The sequence below is a fragment of the Loxodonta africana genome, chromosome 4, assembly GCF_030014295.1.
Source record: "Loxodonta africana isolate mLoxAfr1 chromosome 4, mLoxAfr1.hap2, whole genome shotgun sequence".
Lineage (NCBI taxonomy): Eukaryota > Metazoa > Chordata > Mammalia > Proboscidea > Elephantidae > Loxodonta > Loxodonta africana.
Genome location: NC_087345.1, coordinates 37,566,036 through 37,587,645, shown reverse-complemented (window position 1 = coordinate 37,587,645; position 21,610 = coordinate 37,566,036). Strand labels below are relative to the sequence as shown.

The following is a 21,610-nucleotide window of genomic DNA, read 5'->3' as shown; positions in this document are numbered from 1 at the left end:
CCACAAGGCAAATGCTGGTGTTAATTACCTCGCAGGTCAAGTACACTGCCATGCCTGAATTGCCCCCACCCTTCCCCTCTTCCAATCAGCCCCTCTGTCTGAAAAGGTAATCAAGTAATTAACTTCTGATGCTATAGTTTACTTTTGCCTATTTTTGAACTTTGTATCAATGGAATCATAGTATATACTTTTATGAATGGCTTTTTTCTTTCACTCAACATTATGTTTGTGAGATTTACTCCTGTTATGCTCACAGGTATATTTCATTCATTGCCACATATTGTAGTCCACTTATGAATATTACATAATTTAGTGTATCAACCCAGTCCACTGTTAAGGGTCATTTGGGTTATTTCCAGTTGGTATTATTAAAAATAATGCTGGTATGGGCATTCCTTCTCATGCTTCCCATTGCTCCACCTCCTCCAGTACCCTGGAAGGCTCCCTTGTGCTTCCTCCCATCTACCTTGTAAAGAAACCACTCTTCTGACCTTTATCACCACAAGTATATATTTACATATTTATGGGTAATTAAAAACAAACCACTCGCAGACAAATCGATTCAGACTCATAGGGACCCCACAGGACAGAGAAGCATTGCACCATAGGGTTTCCGGGTCTGTATATCTTTGTGGAAGCAGACTACCAGATCTTTCTCCTACAGAGCAGCTGGTAAGTTGGAACCACTGACCTTTCTATTAGCAACCAAGCACTTAACCACTAAGCCACCAGGGCTCCTTTTAGGATTCTATATAACCATCTATTCATCCATATAAAAGAAATCACACAGTATTACTCTTTGAAATCTGGATTTTTTTCTCAAAATTATATCTAAATGACTAATTCATGTTATTGCTGTCACCAAAAAAAAAAAAAAAAACTGCTGTCAAGTTGATTCTGAATTATAGCGACTCTACAGAACAGAGTAGAACTACCCCATAAGGTTTCCAAGGAGCAGCTGGTGGATTTGAACTGCCGACCTTTTGGTTAGCAGCCAAACGCTTAACCTCTGCACCACCAGGGCCCCACTGCTGTCACAGTAGTCCTTTTTCATTACTATGTCATCACTCATTGTATGAATATACCACAATTTATGTTCTTCTGTTGATAAAATTTTAATTGTTACCAGTTAGGGGCTATTATGAATAAAGTTTCCTGAACATGTCTTTTGGTGGATATAACTACTCACTTCCCTTGAGTATACTCCCAGAAGTGGGTCATAGGGTATACATATTATGATGGTTAAGACTGTATGTCAACTTGGCTGGGCCATGATTCTCACATTTTATATGTGATCACTCCCATGATGGGATCTGCTGTGAGTAGCCAATCAGTTGAAAGGGAGTTTCCTTGGAGGTGTGGCCTGCATCCAAATATACAAGCAGACGTTCTAGCTTTTTGCTCACTCTGGATCCTGCAGCTGCCTCCTGTTCATCTGACCTCCGGTTCTCGGGACTTGAGCTATCAGCTTATCTGCTGCTCTTGGGATTCACCAATCTTCACAGCCTGTGAGGGGAGCCCTGCTCTCTCTAACCTGCTGATCTTGGGCTTGCCAGCCTCTGCAACTATGTAAATCAGGAGAAGCCTTACCGTCTTGCCTGCCAGTCTTGGGATTCATCAGTATTCAGAGCCTGTGAGCAAGAGCCCTTCTTTCTGACCCACTGATCTTGGGTTTGCCAGCACCTATGGCTACGTGAATTGGGAGAAGCCTCTATCCTAATCCACAGACTTGGGACATTTCAGCCTCTACAATCGTGTGAGCCGTTTCTTTGATATAAATCTCTCTATATATTTATATAATTTACTGGTTTTGCTTCTCTAGAGAACCCAGCCTGAGACACTTATGTTTTAGCTGTAGTGGATGCTGCCAGGTTTCTAAAGTGGTTCTACCAATTACCAATTACACACCCACCAGCAATATGTGAGTTGCAGTTGATAAACAGAAGTTCTTAATTTTAATAAAATCCGAAGTATCAATCATATTTTATGGTTAATGCTTTTTGTGTACTGTTTAAGAAATCTTTATCTCAAGATCCTATGATATTCTTCTAGAAGCTTTATTTAACCTTTTCATACTTAGGTCTGTGATTCATTTTTATGTACGCTGTGAGGTTGGATTGAGGATAGCCAATTGACTAAGTACCATTTATATAAAGGATCATTCTTTCTTGATGAAATGCAATGGTCTCTTTGTGGTAAATCAGGTGAACACATATTTGTGGGTCTATTTCTGGATTCTTTTCTGTTCCATTTGTCTGTCTATCCTTATACCAATACCATACTGTTTTAATTACTGTAGCTTATAATAAGTTTCGGTATCTAGTAGTGCGAGTCCTTCAGCTTTGTTCTTCAAGATTGCCTTGGTTACTCTAGGTCCTTTGTATTTTCCTACAAATTTTAGAATCTACTTTCCAATTTCCACAAAGAAGCATGTTGAGGCTTTGATTAGGGTTGTATTCAATCTACAGTACAATTTGAGAACTGACATCTACCAAATTATAAACATGGTATAGTTTTCCCTTCATCCAGGTTTTTTTTAGATTTTTTCTTGACAGCATTTATAGTTTCCAATGTAGATGTCTTACCCATCTTTCATCAGATGTATTCCTAGGTGTTTTTGTTTTTTCATACTATTGTAAATGGTATTTAAATTTTTCATTTTCTAATTAATTGTGAGCAAAAGAAAGATAACTGATAGTTATTACTTGTCTTATAGCCAGCAATTTTAAAAATTCACGTATTAATATATTTGTTTGTATTTTATGCATACATAATCATGTCATCTGTGAATAATGACAATTTTACTTCTTTCTGTCCAATCTTTCTACCTTTTATTTCTTTTCTTCCCTTACTATACTAGCTAGGGCTTCCAATAAAATGCTGAAAAAAATGTTGATAGTAGACATACTTGCCTTGTTCCTAAACTTGGGTGGGTGGGGGTAAGCGTTCAATATTTTACCAAGAAGTCTGATGTTAGCTGTCGGATTTTTGTAGATACCATTTATCATATATCATATTGGAAATTCCCTTCTATTCCTAGAGTTTTTATCATGTAAGCATTATTGGATTTTATCAAATTATTTTTCTGCATAGGTTAAGATAATCACAATGGTTTTTCTTCTTTGTTCAGTTAGGGTGTTGAATTATACGGATTGATTCTGAATGTTAAACCACCTTGCATTCCTAGAATAAACCCAACGTTGTCATGATATACTTTTTTACATATCACTGGGTTCACTTGGCTAATATTTCATTTAAGAATTGCATCTATGTGCATGATGTAGTTTCCTTTTCTTATAATGATCATATTAGTTCCTAACCTCATAAAAATAAGTGGGGTATTTTTTCCTCTCTTTCTATTATCTAGAGAACTTATGTTAAGATCAGTATTACTTCTTCCATAAGTATTTGGAAGAATTCACCAGAGAAGCCAAATGAGTCAGGCATTTTCTTTGTGGAAGGTTTTTAATTAAGAATTCCATTTCTTTAATAGATACAGGACTGTTCGTATTTTCTAATTCTTTTATTAGTTTCATTAAGCAGTACTTCAAGGAATTTATCTAAATTGTATCTTTTTTGGCATAAAGCTGTTTTTAAAATATCCCTTTTTTGTTTTAGTACCTGTAAGATATGTAGTGATGTCCCTTTTTTCATTCATGATATTGTTCATTTGTATTATCTATCTATCCCCCATTCATCTTTGGGGAGGAATAAGGGGAATCAGTCTTGCTAAGGCTTTGCCAATTTTGTCAATCTTTTCAAAAAACCAACTCCTGTCATTTTCAATTTTCTATATTGTACATTTGCTGTTTTGTTTATTTCTGCTCATTCCTTGATTATTATTATAATTATTATTTTATTTCTACCTCCCTTGGGTTTAATTTGCTGTCCTTCAGCTAGCTTCTTTAGATGGAAGCTTATATCATTAAACTTTTCTTCTATTATATGCCTTTAGAGCTATAAATTATCCTGTAGCACTGCTTTAGCTATATCACACAAGTGTTAATGTATCATACTTTTATTTAGTTCAAAATATTTTCCAATTTCCATTGTCATTTCTTCTTTCACTGATGGATTATTTACAAGTGTACTGCTTAATTCCAAACACTGGGGGGTTCTTAATTTAGCTCTCTGGTATAGATTTCTAGTTTAATTCCACTGCCAGAAAACAAACTTTATATTACTTCAATTCTTTAAAAATACATGGTGACTTACTTTATGGGCTAGCACATGGTCTACTGTGACAAATGTTCCATGTATATGTGAAATGAATGTGTATCCTTCAATTGCTGGGAATAATGTTCTATATGGAATTAGTTCAAGTTGTTTAATCACATTGTTCAAATCTTCTACACCCTTACTGATTTTTTTTGCATGTTTATTCTGTTATTTACTTTATAAAGTTTCTCATTTATTTGTCTGAAAATGTCTTCATCTCACCTTAATTTTTAAAGGACATTTTCTTTGGATATAGAATTCCAGGTTGGAAGCTTTTCTTTTAATATTCTACAGATGTCAATCTATTGTCTCTGGCTTCCATAATTTCTGCTGAAAGTCATTAAACTGCCTTATTGTTCTTCCCTTAAAGGTAGCCTACTTTTTTTGTTCTGCTTCTTTTCAAGATTTTCTGTCTTCAGTTTTGAGCAATCTGACTAGGCTATGCCAGGTATGGTTTTCTTTGTATTTCACCAGCTTAGAGTTCACACTAAGCTTTTTGAATCCATACATTAAAGTCTTGCATTAGTTTTGGAAAATTATTGACTGTTACATGTTCAAATACTGTGTCCATTCCATTCTCTCCTCTCCCTCAGGGACCCCCAAAAAATGTACAACAGAACTTTCAACTGTGTCTCACATGTGTCTAATGATGTGTTCTATTTTTTCTATTATTTATTCTCTCTTTATGTCAGTTTGGATATTTTCTGTTGACTCTTCTTATAGTTTATGAATTCTACTTTCTGCTATAATGGAAACACTGAAAATAAACTTCGGAATTTCTCAAAGCCCAGTTCTCAGAGCTCTTTTCTTCTCAATTTTCCTTTACTTCCTAAGTGGCCTCATCTAATCCCATGGCTTCAAATACCATCTATATGCTGATGGCTACCAAATCTTTATCTGCCCTGAACTCCAGATTGATGTATCCAACTGACTACTTAGCATCTCCACTTGAAGTCTACTGGGGATCTCAAACTTAACATGTCCAAAAGAGGCATCTTTATTTTACCCCTGAACTTGTTCCTTCCATAGTCTTCCCTGTGTCAGTAACGGCAACTCTATTTTACCAATCGCTGAAGCCCAAAATCTTAGTCATCTTTGATTTATCTTTCATACTCCATATCCACTGTCAGCTCTATCTCTAAAATATATACAGAATCTACCACCATTCCTCCACTAGTTCTCTAAGTCTCTATCATCTTTCACTTGGACTACTGAAGCTGACCCTAAGTGATCTCCCTGAGTCCTCTTTTGCCCTCTACACAACTGCCACAGATTCTTCTAAAATATAATTCAGATTATATCATCTCTCAATTCAAAACTCTCCAATGCATCCCTATCTCACTCAGAATAAAGGCCAAAGTCCCCATATCATCGGGCCTACTATCTTTCTCTCCATTCCAGCCATCTCAGCCTCCTTATGCTCCTTCTAACATGCCAAGCAGACCCCTGCCTCTCTCTTGCACTTGCTATTTCTGCTGTATGGAACACTAATCCCCTACATCTAGCAACATGTCATCCTCCATGCTTATCTTTCCATATGGCTTCCCTAACACCACAATATAACTCTACCTCTAGGACCATTCCTTCATTGTACCTAGATTCTCTTTCCAAGTCAACTTAGTCATTAGTCCTCATATTCTTCAATCATCTCCAAAATTTCATGTTTCTAATTATATATCTCTAATCTGAATTACTCATCCCCACGCTTTGCGTTCCATTATTTCTAATTATCTATATAATATATTCCCTTAGAATCTAGGACGTGTCTACTTGGACCTACTGCCATCACTTCGTATCATATGTGTGTGTGTAGTCAGAATTATCTTCTCTTTCTACCCCTAAACTGACACATATTCTTCATTCCATTATAAAGCTCGACTTATAGCCCTTCACAGCTACAATACTTCATATTTTACTCTATCTTCTTATTTACTACCATATTGTACACTTTTTTTCCTTCAAAATACCTCTACAAATCACCCTTCATCTTTATTCCTACACCTCAAGTCCCAATTCCAGACTTCTCATCTCATTTTTAGTTTACTGTAAGAGTTTCCTAACTGGTCTCCTTGTTTTCAGGCTTTCTTTTCTCTAGTATGGTGGTTCTCAAACTTTAGCGTCCATAATAATCACCTGAAAGTGACTGATAGTATTCTTTAGGTATTTCTTGCTTCCTATCTTATTTCTCTAGTGGTTGGTGCGTAAATTTGAATAACAGCCGTATTAACTGGTCTTCCTTGTAGCCGTATGGATATTATCCTATCACTGACAGCGTTGTACTTCAGGATAGATCTTGAAACGTTCTTTTTGACGATGAATGCATCACCATTCCTCTTCGAGTTGTCATTCCCAGCATAGTAGACTACATGATTGTCCAATTCAAAATGGCCAATACCAGTCCACTTCAGCTCACTGATGCCCAGGATATCAATGTTTATGCATTCCATTTCATTTTTGACGATTTCCAATTTTCCTAGATTCATACTTCATACATTCCAGGTTCTGATTATTAATGGATGTTTGCAGCTGTTTCTTCTCATTTTGAGTTGTGCCACATCAGCAAATGAAGGTCCCAAAAGCTTTACTCCACCCACGTCATTAAGGTCGACACAACTTTGAGGAGGCAGCTCTTCCCCAGTCATATTTTGAGTGCCTTCCAACCTGGGGGGCTCATCTTCCAGCACTATATCAGACAATGTTCCGCTGCTACTCATAAGGTTTTCACGGGCTAATGCTTTTCAGAAGTAGACTGCTGGGTCCTTCTTCCTAGTCTGTCTTAGTCTGGAAGCTCAGCTGAAACCTGTCCTCCGTGGGTGACCCTACTGGTATCTGAATACTGGTGGCATAGCTTCCAGCATCACAGCAACATGCAAGCCCCCACAGTACAACAAACTGACAGACACATGGGGGACAAATAATACGAGAAGCTGGACTATATGAAGAACAGGGCATCAGGATTGGAGGCAGACTCATTAACAACCTGCGTTATGAAGATGACACAGCCTTGCTTACTGAAAGTGAAGAGGACTTAAAGCACTTACTAATGAAGATCAAAGACCACAGCCTTCAGTATGGATTACACCTCAACATAAAGAAAACAAAAATCCTCACAAGTGGACCAATGAGCAACATCATGATAAACAGAGAAAAGATTGAAGTTGTCAAGGATTTCATTTTACCTGGATCCACAATCAACAGCCATGGAAGCAGGAGTCAAGAAATCAAAAGATGCATTGCATTGGGTAAATCTGCTGCAAAGGACCTCTTCAAAGTGTTGAAAAACAAAGATGTCACCCTGAAAACTAAGGTGCGCCTGACCCAAGCCATGGTATTTTCAATCGCATCATATGCATGTGAAAGCTGGACAATGAATAAGGAAGACGAACAAGAATTGACGCCTTTGAATTGTGGTGTTGGTGAAGAATACTGAATACACCATGGACTGCCAAAAGAATGAACAAATCTGTCTTGGAAGAAGTACAACCGGAATACTCTTTAGAATCAAGGATGGCAAGACTGCGTCTTACATACTTTGGACATGTTGTCAGGAGGGATCAGTCCCTGGAGAAGGACATCATGCTTGGCAGGGTACAGGGTCAGTGGAAAAGAGGAAGATCCTCAACGAGTTGGATTGACACAGTGGCTGCAACAATGAGCTCAAGCATAACGACTGTAAGGATGGCGCGGGACTGGGCAGTGTTCCGTTCTGTTGTGCATAGGGTGGCTATGAGTCTGAACCGACTCAACGGCACCTAACAACAACAACATCTTATTTCTCTAACTAGATTATAAAGTCATCAAAGGCAGAGATTAATTGTGGCTTCTATTTTCCCCTCAGGGTATAGAATAATTCTAGGCACACAACATATTCAGTAGATATTTTACAATTTCAACATACAGTTCATTCCTTTTCTGAAAGCGTTCATTATGGGATCTATCTTACCAAGAATTACTTCACAGAGATATACCTTAGAATAAAAGTAACAATTTGTCACTTCAAGTGTCTCAAAAAGAATAAAAAAGCACAACACATTGTGCTTACTCCATGAGATCTCCCTTGATATTCACACTTCCAAATGTAGGGAGGGGGGAAGGGATACATACAGAGAAGTCATCTATCACAGAAGGGTACTGCAACTCAAGATCCCTGCTCAAGTTTTTCCAAACAAATTAACACAGCAAAGTATCATTTATACTAAAGAAAAATACTTACCAGAAATGACATAAGCTTCGTGCTTAGGGGCTTAGAGTTGTAAATAAGCAAACTCAGACAGCAGTGAGTCATCTTATCCAGTTTGGGGGAAAAATAAAGTTGCTCCTCCCCAGTTATAAGAAACTCTCACAGGAAAGTAACTCTAAAGGATTACAATTTCTACCTTAGAGTTCATATTTTGTGACTTAAGTCTTAACAGCATAAGAAAGTTATAATTTTTGTCATTTAAGTAATCTAAAAAGTCTGTTGCACTCTTAAGAATTACAATCTATCTTCATTATTTGTGAATTCTGTAGTGAATCTGCCTACTGGCTAAAATTTATTTGTAATCCCCAAACCAGTATCTGTGGCACTTTCGTGGACATACACAGGGCCAGAGCGTCAAAAAACTCAAGTCACCCCATGTGCATGTTCTCAGCTGAGGGCCACCATGGCTGGTTAGGTATTTGCTAATTCAGTGTTCACAGTGACTGTAGAGAACATAACTAATGAATATTTATGCAATCTTATAGCCAAAATTTTCATACAGAGACTTTATCTTTCACTTGAATGGGAAAAGAGTATGAGTTACAGAAATTAATTTTATAGTGATTATTTTGCCACAGGAGATACGACTCGTATGTATCATGGCTATAATAAAGAGAAAAGCAGTGGAGCATCTGGAATCAAAGTGGGAAATTAAAGAGTACCAGTGCCATGAAAAGAGCACTGGACTGAGAACTGAATGATGTCAGTTCTGGTCATGGTTTTGTTACTTACTAGTTAAGTGGCCTGGTACCTACCATTTTAGTTTCCTAATCTATTAAAAAGAGGGGAATGGGCTAGCTATCTGAATACTAAGATCTCCTCCAGCCCCCAAATTATATATACTTGTGTATTTTTTAATAGTATTTTTATGTCATATCCACTTTAACTGATATAAAATCATAAACTCCTGGAGCATTGTCCCACATGGTGCATGGTACAGCTCTGGGTCACAGCTATCCATCGAATTGAGCTTAACAATCTCCTATGACGTAAATCACAATTAATATATCATATTTTAAAAAGTAAAATGAATATTTACTGTGTCTACACCCATCATTTGGCAGGTATTTCGTTAGGAAAAAAAAATTCATCCTAGGTCACAATACTGATGAAATATTAGTTTGCAGGTTTCTTAATACATCACCTTCCTCCCCTCTTTCTGGCATACCTGTGATTAGCTGATAATCTCTCCCACCACTGGATGTCACTTTTGCTCCTAAACAAGTCAACCCAGACTAACCTCAATAATTAGAATTTGATCTCTAAGATAATTATCTCTAAAACCTTGACATAAAAGTTCCTCCATGAAAGATAAAATCAGCCCTCACAATTGCTTGTGATTTGTAACTAAAATCTGGTTTCAGATGCTTCTAGGCTTCAAACAGTACAAAGAAAGATAAGTAGGATTTCTGAGATGACAGGCCATCAGTACCCGTTCACTGTTCATATACTTAATACAGACAGAAAGAAAGAGAAGTGGCATGCACCAGGGGAAAAAATCAAGTTATTTATATTTGGGTATAACATTTAGATTCCCATGTAGTGAATGTTATTTCTCTAATCTCAATGCCATACCTTTTCTAGCATTATGGGCAGAGAAAAATATTATTGAAAGAAACCAAGAAAAGTAGGAAAGTAATGACTTCTAGACTACTCATGTTGTGACTCCAGCTATCAAGAGACATTTGTCAGTTATATCCAATAATGTACATAGATAGCTAGGGGCTGTATCCTTGTTTTCCAAATTCAGAATATGCGAATGATTTAAAGTTGTCTTCTTTTATGCAAATGTGAACAGGTAGCTTTTCCAGTAAACATAGGGACTATTAGGATACTGTTGTCCATGCCTAGAAGCACCTTCTTCTCAACTCAGATTCTCTTACCTTCACACAACCAGTGCCACTATTAAGGGAATTCATCAAATGGGGACAGATCAAAATCATCCGTGGGGGGAGGAGTTTATATTACCATGACTCTCCCCACACTCAAATCCTGCTGAAAATAACTGCTGAGCCACTACCACAGTGAATAATGGTTACTGATGGGACCATGCTACGCTCCTTGGGTTTGCTAAAGTAGAAAAACAGTTGTAAACCACTAGCTTAGATGAATCATCTAGCTACATTATTTCCATGATGCCCTAGACTGTTTCCAAAAAAAAACATTTTAGATTCTGGGGAACGGATGCCTGCAAAGGTGAAACTTCAAAAGGATCACGCTGTGGGAACTATCATGGCTGTTTCAGAACCAAGCGGAGTCCCAGTTCTTCCTGCTGGGCAAAGAGATACTTGTTCCTATATTCCTGAGTTACAAACAACCAAGTATTTAAGTCATAACAGCAATGTCACAGATACTAGTTAGGTACAGTTGAAACAGACTAACCACACTATAATTTAGGTGTAGAATGACTGAAATATGGCTTGTATGGCCTGGCCTGGAATCTTTATCACTCTGAAAAACACCAACTCTTTGGAAAAATGCACACCAGCTCTGAACAACTGACTCATAAATAAAATTGAGAAATAAACCCGTTGGGCAGTTTGGATTTCCCCAATTTACCTCTGCAAGGTTGACAGCAAAATATCGGGTTTAAATATTAAATTAAACAGGTGACTAAAATCTCGATTTTAATTCTACTTTTTATTCTCCTAAATGGTTAATTACATTTTACTCTGTAGAAATCACTTTAAAAACAACCACTTGCCTTTTTCTGGGCAACTGCAGCTCGCTGCAGTTTCTCTCTAGCTTGATTATACTTTTCTTCTCTGTCTGTGATACGCTCATGAAGTTTATGCTTTTCTTCTAACCACTGCAACTGTTTCTCTTCCAATGTCCTGTCAGAAGAATGTATGTAAACATGGAAGTTAACGTAAACCCTTAGCATTAAATAGACATTATCACAAGTATAAGCAAACTCACTACCTGTCTGAGCACGTTCATTAATTATTCAACCCCAGGCGGTCTTGCGTAGTCACTTATTTGCTAGTACTACCATTACTGAGCATTTCTGACGAGCCAGTGTTGTACTTAGAAAGGCATGTGTACTGCTTTGTTTATTCTTCACAATAACCTTTGAGTTAGGTACTTCTATCTTCTCTGTTTTATCTATGAGGAAACTAAGGCTTAGACAATTAACTAACTTGCTTAAAGACTCACACCTAGTTAATGGCAAGGCAGATACCTGGTAACCAGGTTTGAACTATGATAAATACCAAGCTACAAAAATTAGGCCTATTAAAGCTGGCTGAAAAATCAACCTTTGTATCAAATTTTAATGCAGTATATTTTTCTGAGTAAAATTCACATAAATGATATTTTAAGGTAATATCATAACAACTTATATTTGTTAAAGTTCTTTGGCATAACTTATATGATATTTAATATCCTTATTGTAGACAGTAAAAATCAGAATAACAAACCCTGAGAAGTCAGATTACTTGCCTAACGTCACACAGATCTTAAGTGTCTTAAAAAAAAAAAAAAAAAGTGTCTTAGCTGGGACTAAAATCACATTCTACTGATCTACAGTCCAGTTATCTTCTATACAATCCTATGACTAACACTCAGAAACCAATAAGTTATTTATATCATATTTTATAGCTACTTTAGAATTCTTAAGCACATTTCAATCAAACACTTGAGGATTCCAGCATACAAACTTCTATTTTTTGCAAAATAAAAGCAAAATAAGTTGGATCCTGTAGAATGTCACATTATGGACAAATATCTTGCCTACTTCCTTTTCTCAAAATTTAATCCCATGTACGAAGCTATGGACAAGTCTTAAAATATGAAATAACGTAAGAACTGAAGGAAAAAATTTTATGTCCCAAAGTAGTCTTCAGAAAAACATATTTAAAAAGAAAAATACTTGTAGATTATAAAGACAAAGCAAATACAAAATAGTATAGTTTTTCTACCAGAACCAGACAAATTTTTCCGGAGAATATAAGACCTTGACTATCACCAAAATCATCCGTTGTTGTCAGGTGCCATCAAGTCAGTTCTGACTCACGGCAACCCTATGCACAACAGAACGAAACACTGCCTGGGCCTGTGCTATCCTCACAATCCTTGTTATGCTTGAACCCTTCGCTGCAGCCACTGTGTCAACCCATCTCATTGAGGGTCTTCCTCTTTTTCGCTGACCCTGTACTTTACCAAGCGTGATGTCCTTCTCTAGGGAAAATCATCTACTCTCTATCAATTTACTATACTGTCTACTACTAACAAATTTCAAGACAAAAAATTAATAAATGAGTTTTTTAAAGGGAACAATCCAAGAGACTATAGTTCCAAATCTAGGAAGTGAATCTACCCATCAGAAAAAAAAAAAAAAAAATCATGTTCTCTGGCATTCAGAACAATAAGTTAAATATTTGAAGAAATGTGTTGGTTTACTCAATGAATGAAAAAGTTTTTCTTTGAGGGTTTTCAAAATGCTGTGGTCAGACAGAACTTTAAAAGGCCTTCTTCCCTAGATCTTACTTTTTTTTTTTAAACAATTCAAGAGCCCATAAAGATCACTCTGTTGGAATAGAAAGTACATTACCTAAGACCCTTGTACACTCTCAAAGGGTATTTGTGATCAGTTCCCAAAACACATTTAACATTGGAATCATCCCTAAAGAACCATATACAATAATAGCAGAAAGAAGAAATAGTTTGTACATAAAAGACAGCACACTCTACTTTTCAACTTCTAGTCGTGCTTTTTCAGCTTGGCTTCTTAAATTTCGGCATTCCTGTTTTAACCTCTCCACCATTTCCTTCAGCATTTGGTTTGAATTCAGCAAATCATTCTCTGACTGTGCAAGTGAGGTCACTTGGATCTGCAAGCTACTGATTTGCTTTAAAAAGAAAAAAGAAAAGAAACATAAGGCTCATAAACAAATGCAGTAAGGCATGAGAAGGGGCACAGCATACTTAGCATCTTGTCTCACAAATGTTCCACCCAATTGGTGTGCCCTTGAAGATAACCTTAAGTGAAATTATAAACAGCAGCAGCTACGGTTATATCTCAATATAACCAGTTGTTGTCAAGAACCACATCCCTCAGTCAGCTGCTGATTCCTCTCTCTTCTTCCCCAAATAAGCAAGCCAGAAGAGGTAGTATTGGTAGTAGGGGGAAGGGTTAGTAGGAGGAGAACAGGGAGGTGAGAAAAGAGTCCAACCATGAGAGAGACTTCCCCTAGCCTCCTAGGAAAGAACAGACTTTAACAGCAGGTCAGATGGGAAAGCTGCTAAGGAAATCTGTTCTCCCACTCTCACGATAGCCTGTGATCAGCAACACCTCCAAGAGTTCTGCTCTCTGAGCAGTCAGGGATCGTCATGAGTACAGGAAGGATCACTGTCTCATGGTTTTTAAGATGTTTCCAAGCATTCTATACGGCCACTGTTGTGCAGAAGATGCTCTGAGAAACCTACTGAATGCCAGGGAGTCCCTGGCCTTTGGTATCCTTTATCAAAACACGTAATGTCACTCAGGCTTTTTCCCCATTCCAATTTATCTTTATCTGGGAGTACTTTTTCTCATGAAAGGTAGTAGCTAATTATCACTTGATTATGCTGCAATTTTACTGATTTTAAATTCAGGATTTAAAAGAAAAGTATCTAGTATAAGATACCAAACTGTATTCTGTAATGTATTTTATGAGCTTTTCATCCCTGAGATGAATGAACACTCACACAATTGTGTCCTCTTGAAAAGGAATAATATATCCTCAGCCAGAGCCTAGTTAAAGAACAACAAGCTAGAAAAATTCACACTGCTTTCAAGTTATATCCAAATAACCTTCACTTGGTACAGTTTGACCTACTTCCCCCCACAAACCATTTTACCAATTAATAAGCAATAAAAATTCCCATTTTTCATTAACTTTCTTTTCTTTCTTAACCACTTTCTGAGAGAACTTTGGGAACAAAGAGCATCAAGAGACCCCGGAATCAAAAGAACCCATCATGAGACTCAAGGGTCAAAAGAAACCAGAGTCTTTATGCAATCAAGTAAATAAGTGGGAAATAATTCCATTACTTCCTGATGGTAAAAAAAACCCAGTGCCGTTGAGTCAATTCCGACTCATAGCGACCCTACAGGACAGAGAACTGCCCTTGATGGTAGCAAAGTCAAATAAGACTGTGTATGTATGTCCAAAGAACAACTGTCAGCAGAATAAAGTAAAATGGGATGTCTCAGATTGCTAATTTAGAATGAGCTTCTCCATGTAGAACTATTCATTATTTTTAATAAAAAAAAAAAATTTTTTTTTAATAGGAGTTGTAAATATTAAATCTGTATTATAGCTGACTGAACAAACAACCTTCAAAGACCTTAATACCTCTCCATATACACAGGATGACAGAAAGTTCAACGCCAACATTACCAGGTAACTTCTCTCAGAGCATCAAACATTGCACTCCCCTAGTGAAGACTTAGAAACCATAAAACTGCGTATGTGAAGTAGTACTAGCTCGCATGTAAGCATACACCCTAAAAATGGAATATTATTTCATAATTTAAAGGTAAAATTAATTTTTTAAAGACAATAGAATTCAGAAAAGAATGCTTTTCCATGTTTCGCCCAACTTTAGAAAAATCTTTCCTGAACCCAAATGACTTTAACAAAAACAAATTTTCTTCAAAAACTATATATAACTCTCTGATTTCATAGAGATATTGTAAGGAATATCTCATGGAATAAGAAATGTAAGGTTATGAATCACACAAGTAACTTAAAACCTGAATGATTTTACCAATCTATTTTCTAAACTCAGAATATTGAAATACTATCCTTTAAACTCTAACTTAAAAAAAAAAAAACAACACTTTGTGGGCCACAGCACACAGCATATAAATATCTTAAGAAAAACAACAGGTGGCAAAAGAAACTTATTAAACTAATGCTTAAAGAGGTTTTAAACATTTTATCTCAACATATCAACTTCATCAATACATTATCAATTGTGATTAGATTTTCAGAACACTGATATGCAAAATTCAAATAAGGATGCAAAACAAAGGTCTTCAAAGAAGGACTTTTAAAAGGTAAATGCAAAATGTTTGCTGAAATCATACCTGTTTTAGGTCAGAATTTTCATTTTTTTCTTTCTCTGCATTTTCAATATTCACAAATTGCTGCTGAAGTTTTAACCTAAAAATTATAACACACAAAAGGCATTATTAAGAATCCATAGTTCATTAAATTCACTGAATCAGGCAACCATTCTACTGTATACCTACTTGACACCAGGCACTGTACTGTGCAGAGTGGCAGATACAATAAAGATTCAGACTTCTAGCAGCTAGGTTGTACTCACATATAGCTAAAATGTAACATGAATTACTGCTTTTGCTGTAAGAAAATATAGAAACTATGGGCATCTAGAAAATGAGAAATCAAGGATATCTAAAGGGACAATACTACATGGACATAAAAATCTGATGGGCAGGATTTTGATAAACATAGGGAACAACCTGAACTTTTGGTTAAAAAAGTACAGAATGTGTTGCTAAGGTATCAGAAAGTAGCCTGATTCAGGAGAAGCCATCCATATAGTATTCCACAGTTTACAAAGTGCTTTCACACACACTCTCCTTCACCTTCATTCTGCTAGGCTATGAGACTTCTTAATGGTACGGATCACGCTCATCTTTGTGTCCTGAGCCTACCAGGACGCTTATAGTATAAAAGGTATTTAATTAGTGTTGACCAATTTGAATTGTATGAGTTCCTCATAATAATTCCATGAAAACAAGCAGAGTAATCTTTATTATTCCAAGTTTACAGATAAGGATCACATAACCACCAAGCAGCCACATCAAGATAAGACCCAGGTCTTCTAACACCCAAATAAGTGTATCCCTGCCCCACTTGATTATGCTGCCATTTTAGTGATTTTAAATTCAGAATTTAAAAGTATCTAATATAAGACACCAAACTGTACTCTGTAATATATTTTATGAGCTTTTCATCCCTGAGATGAATGAACACTCATACAATTGTATCCTCTTGGAAGGGAATAATATATTTTTTTTCAGAGCCTTAAAATGCAGAGCATCTCTGGAGACCAAATGGCTAAGCTCATGAGGAAGACTTTGTACTAATCAGGTTTGGCAGGAATCGCTCCTCAAACTCCCCCTTTTTAAAATTCTTCAAACACTTAAGTCAAATATGATTCATTTGGCACCCATTATTTACAGTTTGGTATTATTAGTATGTCTTATCTGCCCAATTAGAATGTATTTATTGGAATAAAAACACTCTCAACACCTAGAGCTTTTCAATACAATAAGAATGTTCGTTGATGAATTGAATGAACCAAAGCAAATCCTGGATTAGACATTTAAATGTGTAAGATGATTGCACAGCATAATATGAAAGAAAACAGGAATATGACACCATTGCTTCCTGAGATATCTACATACGAATACCAGAAACTGTGGATCTAAGAGGGCCAGTTCTGCTCCTCCTTTTGCTTCATTGTCAGTACCAGTCACACTCTTATTTCATAATTCTAGCTATATTTTGATTCTCTCCAACTTTCTGTGCATTTCTTCCGTTAAATGCTTATGGATATTAACTTGGTGCTTTTAGGTTACTGAGTTAATAAAGATTTCTTTCTACAAAATCACAAAGATGATAATAGAGAATATTGTGGGTTCTAGCTCAGGTCGACAGTTAGAAAAGTTAGGCCACAAGTATAGCCTGCTTCAGGTTCAGAATCTAGAAACACTTGGTAAATCAGAAGAAATAAGACTCAGTTAAAAAAGCATTCATGACCTGAATGTTTTCTAAATAAATTATGTAGATATAAAGAGAAACAATACTGCCCTACATACAAATATGAAGCCAAAGAAACCAATGATAAAGAATGTTTGGCTATTATTAAAATATGAAAGGAATAGGAACACCACCATGGTAGACTATAAAAAAAAAAAAATAGGAGACAATATATTTTTCAAAAGCAGTGTTGGGTCAGAATCCACAACTGATGAAGGAGATTTTTTTAGGAGAAAATCAGTCCATGATCATTACAGTTTAGATTCCAATGGATGATGGAATTTAACATACATAAAATTAATTTTAATAGAACTTAGATTATCAGGGTTAGAAAGAAGTCCAACATTCTTAAATTCCAATAACAAATGAATTCAAAAAAGGTAGATATTATTTCAAAAGACAGTACTGCAGATTTAAGAACAGTTATCTCTTTTGAAGGCTTTTGAATATTCAAGGCATGTCACACCAAACCAAAAGAAAATAAGCCTTAAAACAGAAGTACAGTAAGAATTCAAGAAACAGTTTAAACACAGACGAAAACATCCTTTGATGGTTACGAGAGAGGGGTATTCACTAATCAGACAGTAGACAAGAATTATTTTAGGTGAAGGGAAAAACACACAATACAGCAAAGGTCAGCACAAGTGAACTAAACCAAAAGCAAAGAAGTTTCTTGAAGACAATCAAACTCTTCGAAGGCCAGAATAGCAAGGATGGGGGTCTGGGGACCATGGTTTCTGGGGACATCTAGGTCAACTGGCATAACAAAATGTATTAAGAAAATGTTCTGCATTCCACTTTGGTGAAGGGCGTTTGGGGTCTTCAACACTAGCAAGCGGCCATCTAAGATGCATCAATTGGTCTCAACCCGTAGCAAAGGAAAATGAAGAATACCAAAGACACAAGGTAAACATGAGCCCGAGAGACAGAAAGGGCCACATAAACCAGACACTACACCAGCCTGAGACCAGAAGAACTAGATGGTGCCCGGCTACAGTCGGTGACTGCCCTGACAGGGAACACAACAGAGAATCCCCGATGGAGCAGGAGAGCGTGGGATGCAGACCTATAATTCTCATCAAAAGACCAGACTTAATGGTCTGGCTGAGACTAGAGGAACTCCAGAGGTCATGGTCCCCAGACCTTCTGTTAGCCCAAGACTGGAACCATTCCCAAAGCCAACTCTTGAGACGGGGATTGGACTGGACTATAAGAAAATGATACTGGTGAGGAGTGAGCTTCTTGGCTCAAGCAGACACATGAGACTATGTGGGCAGCTGGTTGAATGGAAACGGGGAATACAGGGTGGAGACGGGGAGTGTGCTGTCTCATTAGAGGGAGAACAGCTAGGAGTACACAGCAAAGTGTATATAAGTTTTTGTACAAGAGACTGACTTGATTTGTAAACTTTCACTTAAAGCACAATAAATAAATAAATAAAAACAGAAGTACAAAAAAGAAAGTGCAAGTAATTTTCATTAGGGGATCGATAAAAGCTACAGGAGAGAGATGTAATTTGAGCTAGACCTAGAAGGCAAAATAAGAGTCTGAGGTAGAGAAATTAAGATACAGATGAAGAAGTTAACTGGCGAAGCAAGATCCTAGAGGAAACAATGGGGGCAGGATTAAGATCACTGTTCACTATGAAAGTGAAGGGAAGAGTGTCTTTTCAGTAAGATAGAAAGGAATGAAAGAATGTGTGAAAATACAGAAATTCTAAGATACATAGAAGTTGAATGAATTCATATCCAGTAGCCTTTGTTCAAGTACAAGTGCCTTTAGTGGACAAATAGTCTCCAAGCTGTATAGGAGGCAAGGGAGCCAGCTTAATAGATTGGAAGAAAAAGAGGAGTCCAAGGACTACCAGTTTCAATAGATTCAGTGCAAGTGGAGTGGGTAAAAGAAATGTTTGTCTTTGAAGTGACTGGTTCTAGGGGATGACGAGGTCCAAGAAACGGTTAGGTGCATAGGCTACTGAAGTGGAATAAAGATAAAGAATGCCAGAGTAAAGATAAAAGAAACATGTCTAAGGTACTGAATGGGTCAACAATATGAACGTTATGGTCAAAGAATGACGGAAGGGATAGAAAACAAAGAAAAATTGAGCCAGATGTTCAAGTGCTCAGTGACCACTGGAGAACAGCCTGTAGGTCAGTAATTGACAAGGGAAAAGATAGGGATAAGGTGGATGCAATTAATATCAAAGGAAAAGCCATTTCAACTGAAGTTAGTCAAACAGTGGCCCAGAAGCAAGAATGAGGTTCACAAATGTCAATTACCTCTCTTGGTTCTTATTTGTAGTAATGAGGAAGGAAGACTAATCTCCAATTAAAAGGGTTGCTAGGGTATATGCAACAAGGAGAAAGTCAGGTTTCAGTGAGTGTATTTAAAAAATAGAAGTTGAGATTACAAAAAAAAATTTTTTTTTAATTTTAAATGCTAATATTTTTCCCCTAAATTTTATTTGTTGTTGAGAACATACATAGCAAAACATCACCAATTCAAGTTTCTACATGTACAATTTAGTTGCATTGATTATATTCTTTGAGTTGTGCAACCATTCTCATCCTCCTTTTCTGAGTTGTTCCTCTCTTACTAACATAAGCTCACTACCCCCTAAGGGTCATAGTTGACATGTCATTTTGACACCATATAGATAGTTCTTAAAAGAGCATAATCTTCACGGCAGACCTTTTTTACTACAGTAGTTAAGCTAAACTGGTCACTATGAGTTGGAATCCACTCCACGGCAAGAGGTTTGGTTTTTTTGGTTTTTTTGTTTGTTTTGGTATTGTTGGGTGTTAAGAAGACTTCAGGGGATACTTTTGGTTTAAGGTTTAAAGATTATTTAAGGGGTTCATCCAGCCTCTACAGCTCCAGAAAGTCTGGAGTCCATGATAATTTGAAGTTCTGTTCTGCACTGTCCCCCTTTAGATCAGGATTCTTCTACGGAATCTTTGGTCAAAATGTTCAGTAATGGTAGTCAGGCAGCATCCAGTTCTTCTGGTCTCATGGCAAAGGTGGCAGCTGTTCATGGAGGCAATTTATTGGTAATGAACAGGGATTCCAGAGGCTACAATGCAAGTTGTTAAAGGAGAACTTTAATGGGTAAATGGTGGGGAGAAATCGGAAGTGAAGGATGAGTAAGTTGAAAGACGAGAAACTATGAGATCAAGTATTTTATAATTTAAAAGTAATTATGGAAATAATGGAAGTAGAAATGGTAGGTAGACTAAAAGGCAAAGGCACAATAGAAAATGCAGCTATGCAAAAGTTTAAATGGAAACTTCGGAGTAACACTAAGATGGGACTGTTCCAAGTTCCCTTCAAAGTACAGGGTAGCCAACTGTGATGATTATGGTTTAGGTTTTCTGTGGTAAGCAGCTGATGTGTGTCATTTCAACATTCAACAAATATTTAAAGAGTGCCTACAAATGCTGAGCCCAGTTCTAAGTGTTATGGATACATCAGAGAATAACAAAGACACCCTTCCATTAAGGAGCTTACAGTACAGCAGCACTACCCAATAGAACTTTCTTGATGATAAAAATATTCTATAACCATTTATAGATTCAGTTAAGATAGCCAATAGTTACACGTGCCTGTTGAGCATTTGAAATGTGGCTAGTGTGGCGAGGAGCTGAATTTTTACTTTAAAAAATTTTTAATTTAAATAACCATATATGCATAATTATACCACATTGGGCAGCACAGGCTCTAGTGTAACCTCTTGGCTCCTTATTCAATGCTAGCCTACATTACCAAGGGAAAAGCAGTAGACAGGACAAGTATGGCAAGTTATATTTTTGATTTCTCTATTGTTAAGGATTCCTAGAACATGTCTCCTGAGAATGACAGTAGCCTCTTCATATCAACCTGCTGAAAGCAAGGTTGTGCGCACTGGAGATTCACTCTGGCCAGTATTAGCAAAAAGGGACTTGCCTGGAAGGATATGAGTCTCATTAAATCAGCAGGAAACTGAAGAACCAGAACCAGACTGGAATAACTGACAGAAACAATGGGAAGGACATACCACAGAACTCTCCGGTCCTTTAAATTCTGCCACATATCCTTCCATCAGTTACTTCACAGTTCAAATTCTGGGAGAGAACTTGTCGAATTGGCCAAGTACTGAATTTCCTGCTCCCTATCAAGATGACATGCAACAGATAACTCCTATCAAGACGAGGTGTAAATAGAAGGGAAGATACATTAAATGGTAGTTTTTTTAAAAAGCACATAAGCACTAAAAAAAAAAAAAGCAGCTGCCGTTTAGTTGATTCTGACTCATGGCAAGCCCAGGTGCTGCACAGTAGAACTGCACTCCATAGGATTTTCATGGCTGTGACCTTTTGTAAGCAGATTGGAGGTA

General features: G+C 36.9%; 1 protein-coding gene across 4 annotated transcripts in view; it reads right to left on the bottom strand.

Moving 5' to 3' along the window:
• Positions 1-21,610, bottom strand: part of CEP83 (centrosomal protein 83) — a 170,721-nt gene that overhangs the window by 16,090 nt on the left and 133,021 nt on the right. For all 4 annotated transcript variants that reach the window (XM_023559732.2, XM_023559730.2, XM_003405263.4 and 1 more), the window contains 3 exons: positions 15,534-15,609; positions 13,151-13,308; positions 11,163-11,292 (listed from right to left, as the gene is read on the bottom strand). In XM_023559732.2, the coding sequence (XP_023415500.2) occupies positions 11,163-11,292; positions 13,151-13,308; positions 15,534-15,609 (364 nt within the window). The remainder of the gene's footprint in view (positions 1-11,162; positions 11,293-13,150; positions 13,309-15,533; positions 15,610-21,610) is intronic.